At 36.9% G+C, this 27,255-nt stretch overlaps 1 protein-coding gene across 1 annotated transcript in view; it reads right to left on the bottom strand.

Annotated features, from left to right (window-relative positions):
• FBXL13 (F-box and leucine-rich repeat protein 13) overlaps positions 1 to 20,018 on the bottom strand; it is a gene marked incomplete at its 3' end in the record, with an annotated part of 63,167 nt that extends 43,149 nt beyond the window's left edge. The window contains exons 1-9 of the mRNA XM_010195125.1: positions 20,013 to 20,018; positions 19,770 to 19,873; positions 17,089 to 17,182; positions 16,807 to 16,874; positions 14,933 to 15,087; positions 12,216 to 12,325; positions 9,893 to 9,988; positions 3,821 to 3,916; positions 1,968 to 2,103 (exon numbers count right to left, since the gene is read on the bottom strand). Of these exons, the coding sequence (XP_010193427.1) occupies positions 1,968 to 2,103; positions 3,821 to 3,916; positions 9,893 to 9,988; positions 12,216 to 12,325; positions 14,933 to 15,087; positions 16,807 to 16,874; positions 17,089 to 17,182; positions 19,770 to 19,873; positions 20,013 to 20,018 (865 nt within the window). The remainder of the gene's footprint in view (positions 1 to 1,967; positions 2,104 to 3,820; positions 3,917 to 9,892; positions 9,989 to 12,215; positions 12,326 to 14,932; positions 15,088 to 16,806; positions 16,875 to 17,088; positions 17,183 to 19,769; positions 19,874 to 20,012) is intronic.
• Positions 20,019 to 27,255: the final 7,237 nt, after the last annotated feature.

Here is a 27,255-nt window from a genome sequence, read left to right as displayed (position 1 = left end):
AATACACTTTTTATTTGGAAAATAAAACATTTTCCTTTTCTTTTTTTTAATGCGTTCACATTCAATTAAAGTCTAGGCTAGAAAAGAGCCAATCTGTAACATTCTCCTGCTTGAGAAATACTGAAGCAAAGCTGTGCCAAGAATCAAAACCATGTCTTGAGATCTTGCCAAGTTATAGCAAAAGAGTTTTTTCTCATGAAAACACTACCAAGTTTTAACACTCTTCATGATACAATAGCTAAATAATAGTTAGGATGCAGGCAATTCCTTACAAATCAAGTCCTCTTTCACAGCCACTAACAGTGGTCATAAAGGCTGTGATTTTCTCAAATCATTTCTCCTGCCCACTTCTTGGCTTAGGGGAGCATACAACTGCATTGAGGAAAAGATTACCTGAAACTACTGCAAAATGCTGCCACAAAGGGAATTAACCTCACATTGTCACAGGTACTTCCACACATATTATCAGGAAGGACTAAGATGTTTTTCTACATCCAGAAGGACTCTGTTTTGGCAGTAGAGTAGAATCAAGTACCTATTATTTTGCTAAAATTTGAATACCACATTAATATTTTGTAGCACAGTTAGATTCTTCTGGTTTTTGTTTTTGGTTTTTTATTTATTTATTATTTTGGTCTGTGAGCATTGAGTTGGAGACCACTAATGAGCTGTATACCTCAGGAGTCAATACTGAGTTCAGTCCTATTTAACCTCTTCATTAATGATCTGGATGATCATTAATGAGAGTGTACACTTAGCAAGTTTGCAGACTACACCAAACTGGGAGGAGTGGCTGTTACACCGGAGGGTGGTGCTGTGATCCAGAGGGACCTTGACAGGCTGGAGAAATGGGCTTGCAGCAATCCCATGAAGTTCAACAAGGGAATGTGCAAAGTCCTGCACAGGAACAACCCCAGGCACCAGCACATGCAGGAAGCCACCCAGCTGGAAAGCAGCTTGGCAGAAAAGGACCCAGGGGTCCTGTGGATAACAGGTTGAATACAAGCCAGCAGTGTGCCCATGCTGCAAAGAAGGTGAATGGTATCCTGAGCTGCATTACACAAACCATCACCAGCAGATCAAGAAAGGCAATCCTTCCCCTTTATTCAGCACTGGTGAGGCCACATTCAAAGTACCATGTTCAGTTCTGGGCTCCCCAGTACAAAAGAAACATGGACATACTGGGGAGAGTCAAACAAAGGGCAAAATTATGATTAAGAGGCTGGAGCATATAAGGAAAGGCCAAGAGAGCCAGGACTATTCAGCTGGACAAGAGAAGGCTCAGAGGGCTCTTACCAAGGTATATAAATAGTGAAGAGTGGGTGCACAGAAGATGAAGCCAGCTTCTTTCAGTGATGCCCAGCAATAAATGGGACAAAAGGTAACGCGCACAAGCTGAAACACAGGAGGTGCTGTCTGAACATCAGGGAACACTTTTTTACCATGAAGGTGACTGAGCACAGGTTGCCCAAAGAGGCTGTGGAGTCTCCATCCCTGGAGATATTCAAAAGCCACCAGGACATGGTCCTGGGTAACCTCCTCTAGATGGCCCTGCTTGAGCAGGGAGGTTGACCAGATGACCTCCAGAGGTCCCTGCCAACCTCAATCATTCTGTGATTTTGTGATAATTATCTCAGCAAAGTTGGATTCTGGCATTCTGATATATTTAAGCACATGTTTGCATTCCAATCTTATTTGTCATAATACAGCATTTTACACATAATATAAACCATTCTATGGCATTATAGCAATGTTCAGACATATGGATATCGCAGGGCCTGGAGACTATAATAAAGGCAGGGGAGTCACATTTAAAGTAATTTTACAGATTTCATACTCACACTGCTACATTATGGTTGGACATATAGAGAAGAAAATAGTCAGTAAAATGGGACAACAGCAAAGCACAGAGTGAAGGCACAGTTTAAAGAAAGAAATGAAATTTCAAAAATACATGTAATACTTACTGATACTTCTAAAGCTAGGCCAGTGAAGAGAAGAGCAACCTCGCAGATTCAATCGTAATACATATGGACGCCACTTCTGCAAAATATTTACTACTATTTTGTCCTGAATTTTATGCTTTACTGATGAAAAATTGATCTAAAATTTAAATAATTGAAACGTAATTCAGTACTAAAAATACGTAGTACATAAAAAATACACAAAATGAAAATCACTAGCAAATACATGAAGTTCTATGTTATCAACTGAATCAATAGTCTGGAAAACACAGAAGTGCCTGTGTATTACATATATAAAAAATTTAGACAGCTGACTGCAAACAAATGTAGAGGAAGCATCTGTCTACAGTACTTATGGAGCTGAGGCAAGTTCTGAACTACCAAATTATGACATGTCAGAATATCATGTGCAAAGAAAATTGTCAGACTTGAATATTTACTTTATTTGCTTCCCTTTAAGAGGTATAGAATTCCAAAGTTACTAAAGGTAATTTTCTCTCATTAATGGTCTACTGATACATCAAGATATCAAGAACATGTAACCTACCACCCTAGTTTTAGTGGAAGAACCCTTTGATTTAAGCTGCAGGCTGAGGTTTTTTGACTAAAAACATTATTTTTCTTAGTATCTGTTAAAAGTCCAAATTTAAGAGGTTTTAACAGAAGTTAGGCAGGATTTACAAGGAGCATCTGAGGGCACTGGAGTTGTTTAGCATGGAGAAAAGGAGGCTGAGGGGAGGCCTTATCACCCTTTACAACTACCTGAAAGGACATTGTAGTGAGGTGGGTGTGGGTCTCTTCTCCCTAGTGACAGGTGACAGGACAAGAGGAAACAGCCTAAAGTTGCACCAGGGGAGGTCTAGGTTGGACATTAGCAGAAACTATTTCACTGAGGGTGATTAAATACTGGAATAGGCTTCCCATGGAGGTGGTTTTATCGCCATCCCTGGAGGTGTTCAAAAGACGCATTAATGTCGTACTAAGGTACATGGTTTAGCTCCAGATGGTAGAGTTAGGTTATGGTTGGACTTGATGATCTTAAAGGTCTTTTTGAACCAAACAATTCTATGATTCTATGAAATTTGCTCATTAAAAAGCCAGAGAAAGCTTTTTTCTTTTGTGTAATCTGCTACAGCTACATTACGCCTGTTTGTTTTACATTTCATAATATATGTTTAAAAAATGAATCATCATTATTTCTATGCAGAATGTTTGGAAGTGGTTACACTACCAGGAAGTCAGGAGTTCAGAACTGCTGGTGTGGTCCCAAACAGACCATGCTAGAAGAAGTTCTGAACTCTTCTTCCATGAAATACATGTGCTGGGGAATCAGACTGCTAGAGCAGATGCAACAGTGCAGTACCCTGGACATTGACATGTGCTCTGCAGACAGTGACCACCTCCACAACTCTGAGAGTTTATGAGCATATAATTGAGCTGTTCTGTACCACTTGTTCCAGGGATGACAGGAGTCTCTCTATAGCAAATACAAGTACTCTCGGAGTATCTAACTGAGTTTATGTTCTCCTTCAACAGTAGTCATGTAGTGTCTGTTTAGATTACTGAGGGAGCCTAAGACAACTCACTTGACTGCCTACATTTAGTGGGCTATAGCCAAGCCTTAGTGGCCGATTCTCTTTCAGTTCCACGGATTTTATAATGATATACCTCAGACAACTCCATTTGAGTTGGTCCTATTTTTTAATTCATGTAGCTGAGTAGAACGAGTCATATTCTGGGATAAAACTTTTATCCTAGATATTTAGCATTCTTAAATTAACCTGCCTCCTTGCCTCACTCTTCTTTTAAAATAAATAAAATTTAAATAAAAAACTGAGAGTGATTATCTTACTTACATCACTCCATAATGAGCTGTCCTGTGTTAGTAGCATCCATGTTTGGCTAACTTGAGCAAATCGTCCCAGATCAACTAAATTTACGTAATGGAAAATCTACATCAGAAAAACAGACATACATGATATTAAAAACCATTCAACAAGAAGCACTGCTGTATTATATGATACACAATCACCTATCCTAAATGACAAGAGCTATTTTCAAATTCAATACTTCTTAGTTTAAACACAACTTTTATAGCAGAATGAAAATAATTATTTTCATCAACACTCTTAACAAAGACTATGAAAAGACAGCTTTGCTTAAAAGCTCATACATTCAAGCTGTGATGGAGAGTGACAGGGATGTTGCAAAACTGAACATTTTTCATAAACTATGAGCAGTTCCATTTCACCTATATTAAAACAAGACTTGTTAAAACACCTCACCTAAATCTATTTGAGACAATTTAACTTGGACTAAATCTTTGTAGATTTAATATAGCAATTTTAAATTCAACTTTAAATCACCCATGAAGAGATTTTGTAGTTTCTATGTCAGAGTTCTTTTAAATTTAACTAGTATAATTTGCTAAATATAGCTATAAAGCTTTAATCTCAGAGTATTAAAGTCAATGTGTTGTATTACGGTAGAAAAAATAAAAAGCTATACCGATAATTTGTTTTATACATTTGAATATTCTAAAATATACTACCACCACTAAGCAACATTTTGAAAAATTAAATCATATCATTCCAAAAGGATCTTGTCCTAGTACTTAATCTTAGATACAGCAATCTCAGGCCATAAAAGTAAGAGACTAAATGAAGATTACATTTGACAAACTTCTGCCATAGCTTTTGACAAATGTCAAAATAGTATTTCTGCCAACAGAAGAAACTTGGTAAAACAAAATGGGGGAAAATATGGTAAAATATGATGTCTTTGCTATAGAAGCAAATATGCATTATATTATAACCATCTGAAAATATAAGATGCGTTTAAGAGTCAAAGACAAAAAGCATATGCAGAATTTTACATAAGACAGCTGGATTATTTACATACTAAAAACTCCCACATGCATAATCATTTGCAGAACTGAATTACTACATCATATGTTGAAATATAAATATTTGATATGAAACACAACACTTTAAATCTGTGGTTCTAACTATGAAAAACAAATCAGTTGAAAGGGACACAGTTAATAAAATCCTACATCACTTTTCCTAAACCAGCTTGCATATAAGGAAAACTGTATGCTTGTAATGTAATTATTTTCATAAATGCACAATAATACATCAATGGCAATGGTTTATCCTAGTACAGTAATTGGCTGATAGCAAAAATACAAAAATAACTTTCAAATTTTATCCCATAACCAGTCACTGAAATTTTTCTTATTCATATACATTTTCAAAGAGCTTAGCACTTAAGATATGTACCTTAATAGTAAGATGTCAAAGTAAAAACACAGTGAAGATGCCAGTGTGCTTTATAGAAGAGTATTTCCACATTAGTCATTCAACTTTCCATGCAATAATGAATACAATAAACCTGTTTTTCATTATAGTAGTGTATGAAGTATAATTTGAAATGTGCTCCAGAAAAATGAATGCATACTCTGTAAAGAGCTCACTCAAACTATACAGGCACAAGAGAAATCTTCAGTCAAATAGAGATTTTGTGACTACTTGTGTAAGTGTAGAGTGCATGGATTACCAAAGTGTAGGTTATCTTGGTTATACTGAAATATGTTTTATAATCAATGAGTCACTAAGGACTGTTAGAAGCAAAAAGAGATGTCCTAATAAAAAAAAATAAAAATCTTTCACTAAAGGAAATATTCTTTCTTTCCTTAACAGAAACTTTTATCCTGGTTTATATTCTGTGCAGTTGTACTGAAGTGAACAGGAAACTGAAGAACATATCAGCTAGAACCCATTTTTATCAGACATTAAGTTCCATCGAAAGAAACAAGCAGAAATATCAAGACTATTCTCCCAAGATTTTAAAAGACTTTCTGTTTCAACCTCTAGAAACTATTCAAAGGCCGTATTTTCCATAGCTAGAAAAGGACAAATCAGGTAGGAAAATCACTGATAATGTGTCTTTTACTACTAGCATTTAATTGCATAGGTAACACATTCAAGCAATTTTTCTGCTCCTCAAAATAGATTGCTGTCTGTACTCACTTCATATAAATTACTTAAAATAATTTTTAAAAATCAGTTTTTCTGGCTTTATGCTTTTATTCTGGAATCCTGGGAGATTGCTATAGCCATACAAATTTTAAAGATATTTAGGTGGTTCAGAATGCAGTTGGAGACTTACAAAGATTTTTTGAAGTACAGAAATGTGTAGGTCTTTTTCAATAGCAAATTCCTTCTGTACATCCCATTCCGTCAAAGACTTGTATCCCGTGATAATTACAGCTGGATTCATCACAGGCTTCTCTAACCAAAACTCTGTTTAATTTGGACACATGGATTATTTCCTTAACTTCAAAACTCAATCTAATTTAAAACCCTAAGGAATTTTCACACAGCTTACAGAAAGTATTTGAATAAATGGAACTACATGACTTGTTAGAATGAGAAAGAAAATATTGACTGTATTATTATTCATTAATAGGGTTTAGTTTCACAGTAGAAGAACAAAAGCAAGGCTTTTAATTTGACACTCTCCTGCTAGTAACCTTTTGAATTTTCAGTTCTGAAAAGGTCTGCTGAAACATTTATTTCATGTTAGGTCCACACCACAGTAGCCAGCTTTAAAGCACAGCATTCATTTTCTGTCAATAGCTCAGCACTAGGGGACTGTGGTACCACTGGCTTTTTTAGGAAACTGTAATTTACAAAGCAAATGGTTTCCAGCTGGCCCCGAGGACAGATCTTGTCCCAGCAGTAAATACAAACTGACAGATACTATTCTGCATGGGAGTAGAACAGAAAGCTGCAATAAGATAGCATACTAATAATGATATTTACTAAATACCCTGTGATTTTGAAATTATCCACCACCAAATATAATCTACAGTGTCAGAGTTAATAAAGCCTCCTTATCGTAAGTCCAGCAGACTCTGAGAAGTCCAGGCACGCTTTATCTTCCACAGTCTGTGAATGCTCAGAGCAAACACAGATTTGGCCTGGAGGAGACAGTACCCAGTAACAAACTCCTGTTGATCTATATACTGGATCCACCAAAAAGAGGATTACAGAGGGAAAGAAAGGAAGAAGCAAGAAAGCTCTGCCTTTCCGCAGCAAATAGTTTGGCACTCAGCTAGTGGGAAGCTCTGGTCCGTGCCAGTAAAAAGGAGAGCTCTTTCTGCACTTCCCATACTGAATAAAATAGTGACAGCTCAAGAAAAAGAAACCAGGTGACAGCTACACAGATTTGCACTTCTCTGGGGGTCAAGGGAGCTGCATTCTTTTTACATACAAAATGGAAGCAATTCAGTAGGCTTCCTGCTTTTCTGCAATAAATTTTGTTCCCTCTACACTTTACACATAAATAAAGCCATTATTTTCTGGCTTGCCCCAAAGATCCACAGCTCTAGCTTCCAGCCCACATATATAACAACTTGTATTGCTTATCCCACATACACAAAAAATACTTACAAAAATAATTTCAGCACAGCTGGCTCAGTCTGTTCTTCCTCGCGTGCTCTGAAGAGACTCTCCGGAAGGTGCTCCCCAGCCCTCATGCTTCCATGCCTCTCCATGCACCCCTTCCCAAATCCCTGCACTGCTGCTGTCATTTTTCTTGATTCCAGCCCTTAACCCTCCCTAACCCCACCACAACCCAAGAGAATCAGCTCCCATCTCTTGCGGCCCAACTTCTCTTGGGACAGTACCCTAGGAAAAAATAGGAAACTGCTGCATCCCCATGCACCACAGCAACCCCATGACAGTTCAGTTTGTCCCACCACTGCACACAAAAAAAAGAGGAGGAAGGTGGCAAATCCTTTCTAGCACACCAGCCAGTTAACACAAATGCCCCCTGTCATTCCTTTCCATATGTCAATATCTGGATTCTGTGTATAGATTCTGTGTATTTTTTTCATGTGTATAGTCTTCATGTACATGAGAACTGATTCTTTGTGGCAGCAGCACATGTAACTGCGAACATGATGTGACCTCAAAAAAGAGCAACCCACGAGGACAGCTTAAAATGTCGCTGTATTTTGAGCTCACGGTTTGGATGTCAAAAAACCAAGGCTCATGGATTAAAATAAAATAAACAAATTTCTCCAAACATACAGAAAAAGGAATGATACTGTCAATACTGTTTTAGAACTACCAGAAAGATTACACTATTTCAGGGTTTTTAATGAATAAAAGATGCTAGTACAGACCTCAAAATTCCTGGAAATTTGAATAATTATTTATAGGTTTGACAAGTTTGGTAGGTATGGACACATGTAAGCTATAAAACTATCTTTGATAGACAAATACATACAAATATACACACACTCTTATATAATATTGTCTTTTATACATAATACTATCGTAGTATATAATAGTGCCTCATTAGAAAAGAGAAAATTAGGAGGTGGCACTGTATATTAAAGTTTGGTCATTCTGCTACTCAAACAGTAACTGGATCAATCTCTCTCTGTTTTAGTGGTGTTTACATTTGTACGGAAAAACGTTCCCTTTTGACTGCACTGCTTTTGAAGAAGAGGTTCATATTACAGGTTCTTCCTTAACGTGTATCAATGTCTTAGTAATCGGAGGTATGAGTATTATGACTCCCAAATTCTTTAGGAGAGATACCACTGCCGCTGCAAGAGGCCCACATCTGAATCATTTGATAGCAGAGGTTCTCTGGTTACAGAATGACCCAGCCTAAGAAAACAGCACAGACTAAACCTCACTAATGGACAAACATCAAAATAGACCAGTCTCACAACCATGAAGACAGTATGCATGACCAGTGGAATCCATATGGATAACATCAAGATGAATTTAAGCATGCTGTATTTTTGGTGAGTAAGGTCTGTAAAGTATGTACGTGATTGAGCTTACAACTTCAAGTTTCCTGTGACATCAGTGGTATTATGCACATGCTTAAAATTAAGTATCTGCATTTGGGTTTTAGACTTCATTGGATAAAAATTGAATTATGAGTTCACCACAGCCCATACTATTTAAAAGAAAAACATAGCATGTTTTTCTGAAATACCACTTTAATGGCTTTGCAATGGTAAATTAATGGAAAAACATGACAGGACAAATTAAAGCTTGTAAGTATGAAGATAAAATGAAAACATTTTAGCAGTAGTTCCAATGTATCCCTCAATGGCAATTATTTTCAGTAACCAACCCATAATTTAGTTAAACTGGCCTCTGCAACTGAGAGCCCCACAACCAGTTAATAATTCTGTTCTTTTTGTAAAATACTGCCACAAATCAATCTTCTTGCTTCTGGGGAGAACTACATTCTCTTCTAGAAGTCAGCATATTAACAACCTTTCACTCTCTGAAGTTACACTTTGCAAGGATACAAAAATACCAAACAAAGCAACCTTTTAAACAAACAATTTAAACAAATTGAGTAAAAATGTTCTGAAAGAAATCTCTCTCTACCCACTGTGCCATTGCAGTACATTCCTCTCCTCAACTCCTGCTTTCTGGCCTAGCCATTTTTTCTGTCTTAAGGAGCTGCATAATGTCCATGCAGTCTTATCAATATTTTTAAAAACTTAAACTGCTTCCTAGCACATCACATCTTGGGCTTGGCTTATCAGCCTCTATTCACTGCAAATAAGCCCCTTTAATTCTCTCAGGAGTTCCACTTTCTACCTATCCTACAGATTTCCTGGTTTCTTGCTCTCCCCTTTTGAGTCTCCCTCTTTCTCTTTCAATTGCAGCTCAGAGAAGCTTCTGGATGCTAGGATGGAGCATGCAGAATATGATCAGATGCCACTGAAGGAAAGAATAGCATTACCATCCTTCAAAGCACTCAGAATGCAGCATCTAGAACAATGTAAACAGGAACCTTCCTTCCCATCGCACAAACACATCCTTTTCAACAAAATATACACCATTTATGAAATATACATATAAAAAAATAAAAAGAAGACAAACCTGTAATAAGGCTTTTTCTGGTAAATGAGTTGGGTTTTGTCTGACATGAAGATCACTTGATTCAAAACAGTCTTTCTGACTCTCCTTTGCCAAACTCTGAAAAAAGATGGTACAACAGAAGTACAATTTTATCTTAATTGCATGTTCAAAGTTTTAAATACATTTAAATATTTTTTAAAAATGAAATTACATTTGCTAAACTTAACTAGATATTTTCAAATCCCCATATAGTTCTACATCTATGAACATCTGTAACTGCCATTACTGAGAATAATCATAGTTCTAGGGTGCATCTTGTGACTTTGCATCGTAGCAATACGATATAGAAGCATAGGAGACCATCTGCACTTCCAGACTAAAAGACTGTGTACACTAGTTTATGCACACAGTATGACTGAAACATAATATTAGAACATGGAAATTTTTCAGACAAGCCTTCAAAAGGTATCACTACCTAAGTCTCTTTGACGTTAGACTGTATCCAACAAACACTGCATGAAAGGTACTAATGTATGTTTCATACAGAATCTCAACATGGGAGTAACATTGAATCTCCTTTTTTTGTCTTTTATGCTAGCTCTAGAAACAGAAGAGTTTCAGGGGTTATAAAATTGTTTTAAATTTAAATATTCCTACAGGGAAGAGAGGAGAAGAGAAAAGAAAGAGGAAATACACAGGAAAAGAGAAAATAGGAATAAAGAAAATGGCATGGAAGAAAACAGTGGGATGGGAAAGCCAGAAAGAACACAGTAAATGGGAATAATTAACTTCCCATTCTGAAAATTGATTTGCCCTTTAGAAGCAATACAAGTTCTTCTAGCCTGTTAAGCTTATTAAATACTGCAATCATTGGTGGTTTCATTCTGCATTTTAAAATCAATCAATGTCATCTCAGACGCCCTGGATTATCCAAGATATCCACAAAACACCGGCACAGGACTGGCAGAGGATTCTCACACTTCTTGAGCTTTAAACTGGAGGCCTATCTGGTCTAGCCTTGTCTGAGATATCCCAGGACATGCTGAATTACACCAGAAACTACATTTAGGTGACTTAATCGCCCCCGAAATGCCTACAGAACTGTACACAATACAAAATTATACAATAAAAAAATGTGGATTCAGTTACATGCTTTGTGTTACATACATTCTATTTTAATTATGGAAGTCAAACCAACCCTTGCAACTGCTGTTAAGAAAGGAAAGAATTAAGAAAATTATTTCCTAAGAATTACTTCATACACTCCAGAAACAGGACATTTTTTGTGCACTCAATCTAGTCAGACTAACATTTTAAGTATTTTAAGATACCAGCAAGAAAACAGAATAAAGAAAATGCACGGGAGAAAGAGGAAACAAAAATAAAAGTGAGAGTCTACCAACTAATTTGAGAGAACAGGGAATCATAGAATCATAGAATGGTTTAGGTTGGAAAAGACCTTCAACATCCTCAAGCCCAACCGTTAACCTAACACTGCCAAGTCCACCACTAAAAGAAGCAGGACTAATTACAGGTTTACTTCAGCAAGGATTTGACAATGGGTGTCTGGCAGCCAGCAATTGATAAATTATCCACAGCTGGTTTCCATTCTGACCATCCTACAGTAGGGGAAGGAAGAGGAGCCAAACAGTGGAAGAGCTTTATCTGTGTGAGTGTGATTTTTGAAGCCCCTATGCTATCGGCAGTGGCTGGGTCGTACAGCTTCCACCTCTGCACCCCCTCACACAGTATCTGCTGAGCATCCCACCAAGCTATGGCATTCTCTTCCTTGGCAGGAGAAACCTTCCCAGAAATGAGAAGAGCCCTGTTTTTCACAGTGAGACCAGGTAGGGCTGCTGGCAGTGGGGCATATGAGGCTGTCCATGTGCTGCCAACTCTCAGTTGATCATAATTTTGGTTATCCCACACTTTTTGGGATGAAATGAGGCTACTGAGGCTTTTCCGTACTCTGCAGGAATCTACACTTCTTGGATTGTGGTTACAGGGATCCAGAGGCATCATCTGTACTGATTCTCATCTCAACAGGTAATACTACACCTAAGACATCAACCACCTGATCCAAGCCAGCTGGAGCACTGATAACATACAGCAATGCTCAACCCCTTTTGCTGGTCATAAAGATATGACCAAACTTTTACTTGTAGAGTACAGAGGTAATTATCTGCTTCCCGTAAAACTGTAAGGACTGAATAGTGGTATCAGTAGTAGTATGCTAATATGCTTCATTTAATATTGATAGAGCTGGTTTTCCATAACAGTTGGAATTAATGGAGTTAATCTTTAATCACTGAGCTTACTATATTTAAAGTATTATACTGCATACCTCAAAATATGCTTTCGTTTTCAAAGAATTGTAGGCCTCTGCATGCCAAGCTTTCATGACAGCATTTAAATATATTTTGTTAAAGATCTTTTGTAGTCTCTTCACTGCCACTGAAAACAGACATAATTATAACCAATATAACCACAAGTAAGAACAAGTTAGCCATGTAAATGCTTTAGATGAATGACTGTCTGTCAAATTATATTCCAATAAAACAGCTATTCAATTAAGCTTCTGTAAGGAAATAAATAACAACTTTTTACAATAGATATAATTAAGGCCATTGCAATAGGATTTCAAGTTAGCAGGAAAGGCATAAACAAGACATATTTCCAATTTATCAGAGTTGTGTGTAAGACATTACTGATCTACAGCTTGATCTACCAAATTACTCAACAGTTACACAGAGCTTGGAGTTGCAAGACGTATAGAGACCTCAGTGCAATAAAATACAATAACAAAACTTTAATAATGTTTGAGATGGCACATAAGTCAGAAGTCATAAAAACAAATTCAGTAAAGTGCTAAGTGTTACACCAGTGTTAAATGTACAAAGAACATTAAAGCAGCTTATGAAAGATCACACGTTCATTATGAATTAACATAAATATTTTAAAAACTACTTTTAAGAAAAGTTTGAAGGAATTTAATTTTCTTTAGCCCAGCACAAAAAACCAAAAACATGGGGAATACTATATAGTCCTTCTATATGTAAAAGTTGTTACAAATACAATCAAAATAAGATGCTCTTCACAGCCACTGAAATAAAAACAAGAGGAAATAAGTGCAACTTACTGCAAAATCTTGTCACAATTCAATTTTTTTGTCAGTTAACTTCATAAAAAACTGCAACAAGCTACAAAGAGAGCTGAGAGACTCTTCTTACTTGAGAATTTCAAGGACATGCAGCTGTTTAAGTAGTTTAGCTCTATATAATCATATCTCATGGACAAAGACTAAGCTTGATTAGTGTGATATCCAGTCTTCTCTCTCAAAAGAAGGATTACAATGTAAATTTTGATATATTAAATACACACTATGGAATTACTTATCTGCTGTTTTTTTTACAAAAAGGTGTATCAAAATTCAACTTAAATAAATTATTATAAAGGTACATTCAAGATCTATTCTTTTTCGTTAAAAAAATACCAGTGTGTCTCAAATCTGGCAAGAGGTGCAATGTTGATGGTATACACCTAAGTTTGTTTTCTGTTACCCGAGTCATGCTAAAACACTATGTGTTCTAGGGAACAAATTGTATGATATTACTTAATTATACTGTTTAATAAGTGTACACTTTACATTTTAATTACAAACTTTAATAAATTTTTAGGGTATACAACCAGTAAGGTCCAGAAACTGGAAATATTTGCAAAGCAAATGCCTACAAAATAATACCAAATTTTCATTGCCCAAAAGACACAAGAGAGGAAGACAAAACCAGAAACTCTCAGGATTGCAAGTAAGTCCAAACTGCATCTACATTGATTTGCTCTGGTTGTCATCAATGAGAATCTAACAGCCCAACAAACTGCCCCTTTAACTCTTTCTCACAACACACTTTTCACTCTTGAACTTTTTCCACAGATCACTCCTTCATTGGTTGTGTTCACAGTACAGTAGAGTTCTACCATAAGCAGATCCCCAAAGCGATCATATTTTATTTAAGAAAAAAAGACACACTTCTTTTTTTTTTAAATTCTCTGTCATTCCAGCTACCTTGTTTACAATGCAGTCTCACAAACAATTATACTGTCACTAGTCAAGAGGCAATGAACAGAATCACACAGCCAAGAATGACTGAATGGCTTTTCTCCATACGTCAGCTTGGTCATGGAAGGAAATAGTGTGTAACCATGCCCTCTACATGTCTCCTCCTCTGCTTCTGGGAATTTAAGATTAACAAAAGTTGCCTTGCTGCAAGTAATATTTAGAAGAGAATATAAAAGGAAGTAATAAAAAACAATACGATGTCTCTAAAAACTGCCTAGGGGTGTGAGACAACAGCTTGGGCCTCCAACTCTGTAAAAGCAATATTTGAGTCACACATAACTGCCTGAGCTCAAGCTCAAACCAATAGGTAGTGCTTTTGGCCCATTCTTTACTTTTATGAAATTTCTGTCTGGGTGGACTCAGGTTAACAGAGTCTATGTTCACAGCTACTGTTGTGTGGAGACATTTAAAAACCAAAACCCATACCTGCAGGATCTGTGGAACACAAAGTCTCAGGCAGAACGAACAAAGCATTTACTTTTCCTGTCTTCTGACTTTTTTACTTGATTTTGATCTTCACTTCTGCCCCACCTCTCACTATGCATTCCCTCTAACTGAAGCTAAGTCTCCAACTCTGCAATCCCTCCTGTTTTATCCCTGTCACTGTACACTTCACCTCCCAGAAAAGCAACCCAACTCACTCCACCCCATACTTCTGACATACTCTCCATTTCTCGAACACCTTCCAAGACTGCTTTGCATCAGTATCACTGCTCAGTCTTTAGAGATGAGTACCAGCACCATCTGTCCTAGCAAAGCAGTACAGGGAACTGCCTCACACGGCATGTATGGCATCAAGTTGCCACAGGTCAACCAAAGAATGCCATCCTGCAAAAAGATAACTAGATAAATTTTTGGACCAAGCATATTTAATTTATATGGCATAATGTTATTTTACATAACATGTATTTTTTGTCTTACGCAAATCAGCTATATAGACTTACGTATCATTTTTTCCTTGCGAATCTGCACCCACATGTTCCACTTCTGTACAGTAACTCTTAATATTTGGACGTTATAATGAGCTACTACTAGAGCCATCTTCTCCTTTGCCTTTTTTCTTTTGTTCTTTGTCTGTAGATTATATTTCATCCATCCTCTAAATTTTAAAACAGAATGAGTAATTAGTATGGCTCCTGACCTGAAGGAAGTAAAATCTACAAAATTCTGCAATTTGCTGTAAAATACAAAGCAGTCAAGCTCAACAATATAAACTTCTGAATAGAACCGATGTTTGTTATCTATAATTTAAATAAAATATGCATTGGTAATATTTTTCAGTAGTGATTCATTCACTCATTTTAATAAAATTTCTACTCGTTCTTGATATTCTATAGTATCGAGCAATAAAAACTCGCTCGCTTCCAACATCATACACTCCTGCTGCTGTCAGCTATACTTTAATGTACAGATCTATATTTATAGAAGGACATTTGAGTGTTTATACAAAATAATTTAAAATTGATAGATGTATGCATTTATTTAATTGCTATTTACATTTTATTGACAATACGAATAAAAATTAATGTAATAGAATACAAATTCAATTTCTGTCTTAACAGTTTTAACCTTTGGAAAAATCCCATTTCTCTTCTAAGCTAAGTAATAAGAAATAATTAGATTTGGAACAAAAAATGTATTTCAAATTAATCATATGTCACTGACATATTAAAATACACTATCTCTCCATATCTGATTTGCTGGAAAGACTACTGAATAAATTAGACTTTACATGACTACTTTCATTTGCCAAAATCTCATCTCAAATAATAATAGTAAAAAAATACTCATTTCTTATAGTTGGGAGCAATTATAAATGGAACATTCTACTGTTCCAGTCCAACTTCTATGATAATTAAACAAAACTGTTAGCTCAGACAATCTTCAAAACACTGCTGTAAAGGAAAAAGGAGTAAGCTTCCATGTCCCTGTTGTATAAGAGAAAAATAATAAAAAGATTTATCTTGTAGCAATGAAGACTCAAGTATTAGGAGAATATTTCTAGGAGAAAGGACTATAAAGGACTGGAATAACCTTCCTGCAGAGATTGTCATGTCTTCAACACCTGTGACTTCTAAAATGACTAAAAACAGCCTAGACAAATGTTCACCAAGGTTAACCACAGCAGAGCTTGAAAATCTTCACCTCCCTACCAATCCTGCGATTCTGTGATTCTTAGTAAGGATTTACATCAGGGTTCCGGATCTACATCAGGGTTCCTAACAAGGTTGTACTTCCTATATAATTAGCATCATATGCTTTTCAAAACAAAACAGCCTAAAGTTATCTATTCTAAATGAAGGATCCTTAAATTTTGATACACATTTACAATACAAGTTTATAACATGTTTATCTGTTGGGATTATCATATTTTAAAACACATCTATGTATTATCCTCATTTTTAAAAGGAGAAGTTGGATTCCATAAAGTATGAGTTACCTAATCTCAAGCATAAAGGCAACAAAAGAAAGACCAGAAGAGAACCCAGATCTTTCACTTTCAGACCCAAATGCAAATTATCCTTTTATTCCTGGGTATACTACCACATTCTGGGCAAACGGAGCTGACTGAAGTGCAGAAATGTCAGAGGACTTTGTTCAGGTCTGGAACAGGCAGAAACTCAGAATGAACTGGTTTTAACATAGAATAGCATTGCTGAAGAAAAATAAACCCAAATCTAAGTTTCTAATCTCTCTTCATGCTGTTCTATTAAAATGAAAACTTTTTTCTCCCCCAAAGGAGCTACATAAATAACCCTTTGGTAAAAGATTTTTCCTAAAGATGTTCCTGAGGTATGTGTAAAATGTATATACTTACCCAAAATACAGCTTCATTAAGTTTCTGCTGTAAAAATCCCATGCTTTGGCACATAATTCTTTAGTTATCTAAACAAATCATTTATGACATTAGTACAAAAAACAGTGCTATTATGACTATTTAAAAATCAGAGAAAAACATTAAAGGAAATGCAAAGTACCATATTACTTGCATTAGTTATAGAAGAGTAACATGAGAAAACTTAAGAATAGAATATGAATATTTTGTATTAGAAAATTTGTTCACAGCATAGAGTTAATGCAAATGTTCAATGATTTTTACCAGTTGTTCACCATCTAGTCCAAAAACAGCTTTCAGGTAAGTTTCTGAAATCCTCTTTAATTCTGGGTGTAAGGACAGATCAATACACATATACCTTTAAAAGAGAAGTAAATAATATTAACCATGTTAGTATCCCCAAAAGAAAATGCATATTTTCTTTGTACCTAACAGATTATAGTTACACGTTATGGTATTATAATGTTATTGAAAGATTAAGGCCTATATCACTTTCCTTACAAATACCTATAACAGCCACTTTTAAAATGTGTTTACAAAATATAAAACCAAATTATCATGTTTTATTGCTACTCTTAGAGCTATGTTGAAGTGCTGTGGACATCAGAGTTTAACACATTCCATGTAATATCTATCTGGGAAATTTCCTATCAGATTACACTATTTTGTTTCTCATCTGAATATTTACTGAACAGCCATTTCAAATTTTCAGTAGTTGGAGCAATATTTCCTGTTTTCCTGATAGGCCAAGCCATGTCTAGGTAAGTAAACTGTTTTGTTTTCATTAAAAACAAAACAAAACAAAACAAAACAAAAAGATGCATTGCAAGAGCCAAATAAATCAAAAAAGACATTACACTTCCATGAAAAATATGGCAATGAAAAATATTTACTAGAGGGCTAAATTAAAGGAAATCAAGTCCGTTTTCAACTTCTAGGAAATACAACATAAATAATGTAAACAGTAAAACCTCATCATTATGGTTCAGGCTGTTGGTGCACCCTGTGACATGTGTTACCTCACAGAGAACCCCAGGGAAAGGACAAAATAAGGGCAAAAATCTGCATGACCCACTGTAGTGATTTTACCCGTTACCACAATGTACCTAAGTCAGTCTATGAATGCATGCACAGTGGCTGGGGGTCCAGACAGCTCCCAAGATCTCTGCTTGAGAGGGCCCAAAGATTAAGGATTCATAATCCACCTCCTACTGAAAACTTCAACCAGAAGTGATGATTGCACAGTATATAAAAGTGAGGTAAGTACCTCCCTGGCTAGCCTGTAGAAATTACAGCTTCTTCCCATTGCAAAAGATGCCTAGTTTCCTAGTATTAACCATGCCTCTGTCCATAATATTCCTTTCCCTCTTTTTTCCAACTCTCATTCCTAAAGTGATCAGCAGCATGTTTTGGGGTCAGTTTTAATCCAGTGATGAACACTGCACCTTTCTGATAATGATGAGGCATTTTACAGAACTCAGTATCTCAACAGAACAGTTCCTTACTAAAAAGTTGTACCAGTGACAGCAGCACACCTACTTAAACTGATGTCTAAAAGTTGGATGGTATAGACTTTACATGTAACACAGAATTTAATTAATACTGAATTAACGCCTTCCATCTCCTTGAACAAAGCTTTTTCACTCCCTAGCAGTTTTTGCCTCCAGGCACCCTTATTGTTATGAAATTTTGTCCATCTTTTTTCTTATCTTCTTATTCCCTTACACTACAATCTCAGCAGAAGTTCTTCTCAATATTTAAAGTTTTCTTGCAGCTTGATCCTGATGATATCCTAAAACATCAGGCTTGATTATTGCACAGCTGTGACACCTACAAATGAAACTGCATTCTCGGATGAAGTCCAGCAAATAAAAAAGAGGATACTCCATCTTCTTAGTGATTCATGTCAGTGCAAATACCATTATAGCTTGTTGCTCTTCCCTCTGCACTAATTGAATGTTTTTTCCCTGATATTCAAAACCTTCAATGGACGAGAATGTATAAACCTCAAAGATGGCATATTTACAAAACCCAGCTTTCCTTGAAACACACCTGAACCATGAAATCACGTAATTATATGTGTAGTTAAAGCAAGAGAGGAAAAAATTTTCACAGGAGCTCCACCAACAGTAATGAACATGCTTCAGAAAAAGGCCAGAACATATGATCTCGCAATATTCAAAACTAATGCAAAACTCTGTGTCTTGTTTTCTGCACAGAAAGCTAAGAATACACATACACACTTTCTTTTGTCTGGTACAGACTAACGATAAATCCATCAAGGGCTTTTTTTCTGGGTGGGTAAAAAGCACTCATAAATCTCAGAAAAAGCACTTGCTGTGAAATATACTGTAAAAAGGTCAGATGGCACTTTTAGCCTACAAATATTGCACATATTTAAAAGACAAAATAAATTCTCCCATTTAAGTCAACCACAGTATTTTCTAAGATTCCAGTGTACACAGAAGTAAATCCTTAGCCTTTTTTATCTCATGGCTTCACTTAAAAGGGTGAAAGAAGATACAGAAGAAAAAAAATTAGAAACTACAAGCACTACAATCAGTGTGTGAAGGTCACATCTCTGGTTCATATAGATATATACACCGTAGACAGCAATAAAGTTATAACAAGTAACACTACCTCAGTTTTGATTACCACAAAAGTAAAGGTTTAATATACTAATTACATAAAGAAGAGCATTAAATAGAGCATTCATTAGATATCATGTAGAGAAAATAGATATAAAAAGAAAAATATTTTATTTTCTTAAATGATATTGTCTTACTGTATTTTCAATATCATATGCCATTAATATTTGCAAAAAAAAGGAATTTTAACATATAACTTGCAGTCTACACAGCAGAAGCTGTGCCATTCGCATGTTTTGAAAGTCCAAGTTCAATATTGTGAACCATGTAGCACACACACAGACATGTAGTATGTACCATGAGAGAGTATCTAATCCCTTTTCCATAATTTCTCTGAGCTTTTCTTCTAGAAAAGTAAGTGGATCTTCTGGCTGCATAACAATTACACCACAAAGCAGCACCTGCAAAAAGAAACTGCAAATTAATGCCTTTGTGTTAACAGCAAAGTATCATCTAGACAGGAAACTGTTAAAATAAACACAACTTTACCAGCATCTTTTAAAATATTGTAAAATAGAAGCATTTCTTTTTATCACTTACTTCCATTTTCATTAAATTTGTAAAGGTAATATTGCACATATTTCAATTGCTAGACTTCAAAGCACTGGGTTTAAGATAGTAATAAAATATATGGTATTTCTTCAACAATTCCTGCTAAGAATTTCATTGCTTTTAATATGCATTTAAAAATATATATAGAAGACTGGATAATTTTATTTACTTAATGAAAACCAGAATTTAAAACAAGCTTAATCCTGTGTAGTAAAGTGTATGTTGAATGAGAAGCATGACCAGAAATTGATCCTGTAATCAGTATTGAAAACAAAACGCAGTTTAAATAAAAAGATGTGCATTTCAGGATTATGTTATCACATTGCTTTGCATTATCTTTTAATAATAACACACAATAACCAATAAACCATTTTTCTCATTTGTCCTTTAGCTGTCTTCAGCTAAAAGACACAGATTATTTACTTTTGGATTGTGAGCTTACATACAGCACGAACATCCAAAGTATACTGATTTTTAAAAGCATATGGGGAAATTGCAGTTATTTAAGTAAATATTTAATGAAAACTGTAAACTAGAAGTTTTTCTGCCTGGTAAAAGTTTCAAAACATGACTGTGTATCTTCAACTAGACATTAATCTACATTAATGCAAAAGATGCTGCCCTGAGGGACATGCTCTCTTGTTTCTATTTCCCTCTGTCTGTTATAAAGAAAATAGCTTTTATTAGTTATCACAAAAACAACTTTCGAATTTTTAGATTTTTGTCCATCCCTGACACTTTGAGAGCCCTTTTTCCTTTGTCTCTCTTCACTTTTCCCTACCACCACTCTCCATGGTGCAGCTGGATGGGACACATCTACTTTTTGCCATTCAGAGTCTGCTCTAGCCTCTATAAGCTTGTCAACAAAATTCTGACTGATATCTCACCATCCACTTATGTTTAATTTTCCCAAAGCATGGCCTCTCACCGGGGAACTCAGTGGGTAGAAATACATTCTCTGTTTTCTAACATCCATACTGATTCTGACTTGCTATTACTGTAATACAGCTCATCCATATAAATATAAGACTAAATTTTAACACTAGGAAATATCTGAAGCAACTGCTACATGTTTGATGGATCGAGACAATACAAGGAAAAAATGTTTTTCACACTGTACAAACTCAAATGATGCGATACTACTTTCCTTTCAAGACACAGCTTCTTGCTGTTATTAAATCAATATGGAGCATGTGCTTGAATCCTTTTGAGGAAGCACGGTGGAAATTAACATAAATAGCGTAAATTTGAAGGGATCTCTAAAGGTTGTTGAGCAGAAGGTGTGAATGCCCCATCACTGGAAGGGTTCAAATTCAAGCTGGACGGGACTTTGAACAGCTCGACCAAGTGAAAGAGGTCCCTGCCCATGGCAGGGGGGCTGAACTAGATGATCACTGAAGGCTCCTTGCAACCCAAACTCTTCTATGACTCCATGGTTCTATGATTCTAAGATAAGATCAGTACGAAAAGGCAAATAAAAATACTTCTTTATGCACACAAACAATGAAAGGCAACTGTCTTCCATTCAGACATCTTGAATACTTATAACACTAATCAACATAGATTCCAACCTTGGCAACTCTTCAATCTTCTTTAAAAAATGTAATTTGCAAGGTATAGCTTGATGGTTGACTATATTAAGAAAATATTATAAATCCATCACTTATCATTGTAATTCATGACAAATAATGTAATTGTAAGTAATATACAGGCAGTTAAACGGCTTTCATTACAAATTTTCCTATGGACAGATTTCCAAAAGCCAATCCCAATGTTGGTCGGCTACTCCCTCTGCTGGATTAAGGCAGTACGTGTCTGCCATACGAATAACATTATTTCAACTCTTGCTTAACTTTTCCTCCCCGTTTTCCAAACAAGCACAACATCTTCTTTTCATTCAGATGTTCTGAAAGGTCTCTAACACAGGAAACCCGAACTATCCAACCACATACTGGAGTGCAATGCCTCTGTTGAACATTTCAGAACTCCTTAATAAAACTTAAATACGGAAGAAATTGTAACACCCGGTCTTGCAAACCTCATTCAGGTACTCTTCAGTCATGCTTGGGCCAGGTATGAAACAAAACAATTAAGCCAAATCTGTACAAGTCTGGCTATTTTTATTAGACTTCTACAAGACTCAAAAAAATCTGAAAGTGTCCACTGACAATTTATTCTCAGCCTTTACATTTTATTTATTCATAACATTAAACAACTAAAAGTATACTCATACACCAAATGATCATTAGTCATATGTTACCACAACCCCCAGCTAAGCAACTACCAAACAGCTAACAAAAAAAACCAGAAAACAACAAACCAACAAAACTGCTACAGCGCAACTAAGTTATCAGGCTAGAATTAAATATTTAGGTCAGTTTTTATAACAACTGCTTCTATTAATCAATTTGAAGGGCTCATCTGTTGTTTAAAAGTTCACAAAGGAAAGGTCCTAAAATCATGCAGCATTCAGTTTAAAGCTCAGTGATTGAAAAACCATTTTTACCCTCCCTTCCTGTACATTTAGGAATTGTTAAAAATACATTCATACCTACATAGACATCCTTACTCCTTATTAATGTGTGAGAGCTCTTGAAAATCGGCATATTCATCATTTGAATAAAATAAAATATTTGATACTGATATCCAACAAGTCTTACAAGCTCTTCAGCTAGAGCATCATTTCATTATTGAAATGACCTCAGTACACAAAGCAATAGTTTTGTTGATGTTAACAGACATTTTCTAAACAGTAAATTCCATTTATTTCCAACACTAAACAGACAACATGACTGAGTGATGGCATGGATGATGACTATCAGCTGTGTCTTAGAAAACATTCCTTAAGAGGACAAAGAAACATCCATGTATTGTCTATAAAGATTTCCAAAGTAAAAAGTTTCAAGACCTATGTTCTATGCCTCAAAAATCAGGTAATCTAAGCACAACATATTCCTTTTTACAAAAAACTCTTAACAGCGGTGTATTTTCATCATTTTCTCTTTCTCCTAGTCTTGGACAAATCAACACAGCATGTACCCAAGAGAAATTTATTAAGGCTATAGCAAGCTTTCAACTTAATGATTCTCCCAAAGCCCATAAGCTATCTGGAATCAGTAGCTGTCATTTGGTGTAGCTTTGTTAACAGCTTCTGTTGTTTTCTTGCAAACCCTCATAATGTGCAGTGATTTTCCAGAAGCACCTACTAAAATCAAAAGACTGTATGTTTTCTTGATGAATATAAAAGAATGAACTAAATAGGTTCAGAGACTCTCTTTTCTGAGAAGCTTGGATAAAAGCCCTTGACCATGGTTGGTTTTGATGTGTTGTGACTACTGCTCATCATTAGTAGTCTTACTGTCTACTTGTGTTTTTCATGCCTGTTTGTATTGCTTATGTCCATTTGCTGACTCACCATCAGCCTATAAAGCACTAGGGCAGGGAACATCTTTTAATAAATATACAGCACCCACCACAGTCTGAGGCTTTCAAGCATTATGATGATGGTGACTACTACAAGAAGTAGTATGTGAGATCAATACTAAAAAAAAACCAAGAAAGAAATGAATTTTGTCATTTTGATTTGTTGTTACAAACGTGATTTCCCAGCCTCATACTTCCAGTGCTGAAGCTGTGCTGCTCACTGTATATTCAAATTACATTACCATTTATACATTTTAGCTATTCCATAATACCTTGCTTAAATGTCAATGCAGTGTTATAAATATTAAATATTATTGTTACATCTCTACCTGCAACAAGAGACTACACCCTAAAACCAGATGCATTTTGCAAAGACAGTAAAAGTCTGTCATTCCCAGGAGGAGTCCTAGCAAGGCGGGCAACAGCCCAAAGCAGCAAATTAACAGTGATAATGAAACTGATGCAAAACTGCAACAAAATGGTCATCAAATTTGTCTCTTCTGGAGACCCAGAAAGCCTGGTTTGCTACTCCTGTACAGGAGGAGGAGTGAAAGAGGAGGGTGTGCACAAAACACATAATGAGACCAGGACAGGCCATGAGCTTCAGCCAGATTAGAAAGCCTGGCTTCTCTCAAAGGCTTCTCTCTTTCAGCCATAGAATCATAGAATGTATTAGGTTGGAAGGGACCTTAAAAGATCATCCAGTCCACCCCCCCTGCAGTAAGCAGGGACAATGTTACCAGATCAGGTTGCTCAGAGCCCCATCAAGCCTGACCTTGAACATCTCCAGGGATGGGGCCTCTACCACCTCTCTGGGCAACCTGTGCCAGTGATCTACCACTCTCATGTTGAAGAACTTTTTCCTAATATCCAACCTAAATCGACCCTTTTCTAGTTTAAAACCATTACCCCTCATCCTGTTGCTATATGTCCTAGTGAATGGCTCTTCTCCAACTTTCTTATAGGCACCTTTCAGGTACTGGAAGGTCACTATAAGGTCCCCCTGGAGCATTCTATTCTCCGGGCTGTACAACCCCAACTCTCTCATCCTGTCTTCGTAGGAGAGGTGCTCCAGCCTTTTGATCATCTTTGTGACCCTCCTCTGGACCGACTCCAGCACTTCAATGTCCTTTTTGTGCTGGGAACTCCAAAGCTGGACACAGTACTCCAGGTGAGGTCTCACCAGAGCAGAGTAGAGGGGCATAATCACCTCCCTTACCCTGCTGGCCACACTTCTTGTGATGCAGCCCAGGATACGGTTGGCCTTCTGGGCTGCAGATGCACAGCGGTGGCTCATGTCCAGCTTCTCAACCACAAGTACCCCTAAGTCCTTTTTCTCAGGGCTGCTTTCCAGCACATCATCACATAGCCTGTATTGGTAACAAGGATTGTTCTGTCCCAGGTGCAGGACCCTGCACTTGGTCTTGTTGAACCTTATGAGGTTCACCTGAGCCCACTTCGCCAGCTTGTCCAGGTCCCTTTGGATGGCACCCCTTCCCTCTGGCACGTTCACCTCACCACCCAGCTTGCTGTCACCAGTGAACTTGCTGAGGGTGAACTCAATCCTGCTGTCAGTATCATTAATGAAGATACTAAGCAGCACTGGTCCCAGTACAGACCGTTGAGGGACACGACTTGTCACTGTCTTCCATCTGGACATTAAGCCGTTGACCACTACTCTCTGGATGCGACCATCCAGCCAATTCTTTATCCACTGAACAGTCCACCCATCAAATCCATACCTCTCCAACTTAGAGAGAAGGATGCTGTGGGAGACCATGTCAAAGGCCCTATTCCTACTACTTCAGCCATTTACCCTTCATGGCAAAATTCATCTGGGTCATATGTCTGAAAAATCTTAAGCCAGCTCTGCATCCATATTTAATTTTAACATTGTAAGGGTACAGCTACTAACAACAGTGAAAGTCATCATATGCATAGCGTTTGCAGGATTACAGTTTGCCTGACTTTTTATGGATACTGTTTAAAAGTAAATCTGGATGAGAACGGAAAGAGAGAAATCAGACAGGAATGAAAGATTTAAGACACAGCAGGGAATCCCAAATTATCTGGACTCTAATTGTGTTTGGACCATGTCCAAACCCACGTCTAATCATAAAAAGACTTAAGCAAATTGCCATTTTAGAACTCTATGTCCTTTAATTTTAGAACTTTATGTCCTAAATTGAAAATATGTGTATAAATGTTCATAAGTCTCAGCTTAGCTTTGATGTTCCTTAATACAGGGACCAATATCATCTCATTTATCTTCACACCCAGCATACTGTCACTTCATAGAGAAATTAAAATACAATAAAATGAAATAAGAAACAGGGCTAGATATCAGCAAGCACCAACCTCTAAGAAACAAGAAAAAATTAAAATAAGATCTTACACAGGGTAATTTTTAACTAGTTCTTTAAGAAACTCTCTTTAATCTTAATCTCAATCCTTTCATTTGTAGTTTATTAACTTAATGCCACTGTTGCTATGAAGGTATTTATAGCTTTTGCTTGGAAATGTAAATGTGAACTATTTTTGAAGTGCTGAATCAGTAAATACACCTCACACAGATATATCTTATCTTTTGTTTTTCTGTGCTTACAACAACAAATGATCAAGAGTCAGGCTCTCGGCAGAGGCACTCAGTCTGCGTGGCAGTGCTGCTCTGTAATTATTCTAATTGGCTCAAGATTTCTTTATTAATGTTTCCATGGAAATCCTGGCTGTAACAGCTTCTTACAAATGGGGTCTATTTTTGGTAGCTTAGAAGTATCAGGATGTCTCTTAAACTTGAATTTGTGCATTGTGTCTTTGTTCCAAGAAAACAGAAAAACAGCTGCTGCAGGTTTTGAAACAGGCAGACGTGACTGTAACAAACAGGAAGGAAACTAAATACAGGTAAGAACCCTAAAGGCAAACCCACCAACTCTGCTTCCCCTCCAGTCCTTCACGTTGTATCAGTTTTACTTTCTAAAATTTCATGTAAGTTCATTTACTCCTGAGCCATTAAATAAGCTACCAATATCTGAAACCTGGTCCATTGCCATCTTCACCTTTGACAGGCCATTAAAAACTACAGATTTTACCTGCAGCACCCAAAAACGAGGGAAGTACTCAGTTCAAACCTAGGAACACTTCTGTCATTTAAACTAATGAACTTCAGCAACTCTAGGGAAGGTGCCAATGCAGTTCACTGCATTTGCCTTCATTTCAATCATCGCTTAAATATGGATTAAGAAGCAGAATTACCTTGTTCGATCTTGTTTCTATTTTTAGAGTTTTTATAAATTATTTGAAGCAAGCTATTAATAAAAGGAGATCAAAACCATGCCTCACACCAGCAGAGAGGAGCATTAGGGGTGTGAAATGTTCCGGCCAATGCTAAGGGACCCCACCAGCCAACACTGGGGCACTGCTGCGGGGTGAGGGAGGCCCTTCGGAGGGGAGGGAAGGTCGCCTCACTCCCACGGATGCTACCGGGGAAGTCTGTGGTCCCACCGACTGCAGTAGGGACCAGGCTGCCGCCAAGCAAGGAAAGCCGGTCGGAGGAGGACAGGGACGGTGAACAAGCTCCCGTCAGAGGCTGCCATGGCACAGCCTCACGCCGCTACCCTCAGGCTGTTCCTTTCCGCCTCCTCCCCCGCCAGCGACGGCGCTTGCGCAGAAAAGGGGGACGCAGGCCAGGGCCGTTGGAGGGGTAGGTGTGGCTTGGGGTGGTGGTGGGAAAAGGGAGGTGGCATATCTCCGCTGCTCGCTGTAGCAGGGGACAGCGGTGCGCCAGCCGCCCGCTTTCGTGGGGTCCGCC

Source organism: Mesitornis unicolor, unplaced genomic scaffold, assembly GCF_000695765.1.
Source record: "Mesitornis unicolor isolate BGI_N332 unplaced genomic scaffold, ASM69576v1 scaffold2802, whole genome shotgun sequence".
NCBI classification, from domain to species: Eukaryota; Metazoa; Chordata; class Aves; order Mesitornithiformes; family Mesitornithidae; genus Mesitornis; species Mesitornis unicolor.
The sequence above is the reverse complement of the archived record's forward strand: the minus strand, read 5'-3'. Positions and strand labels throughout refer to the sequence as shown.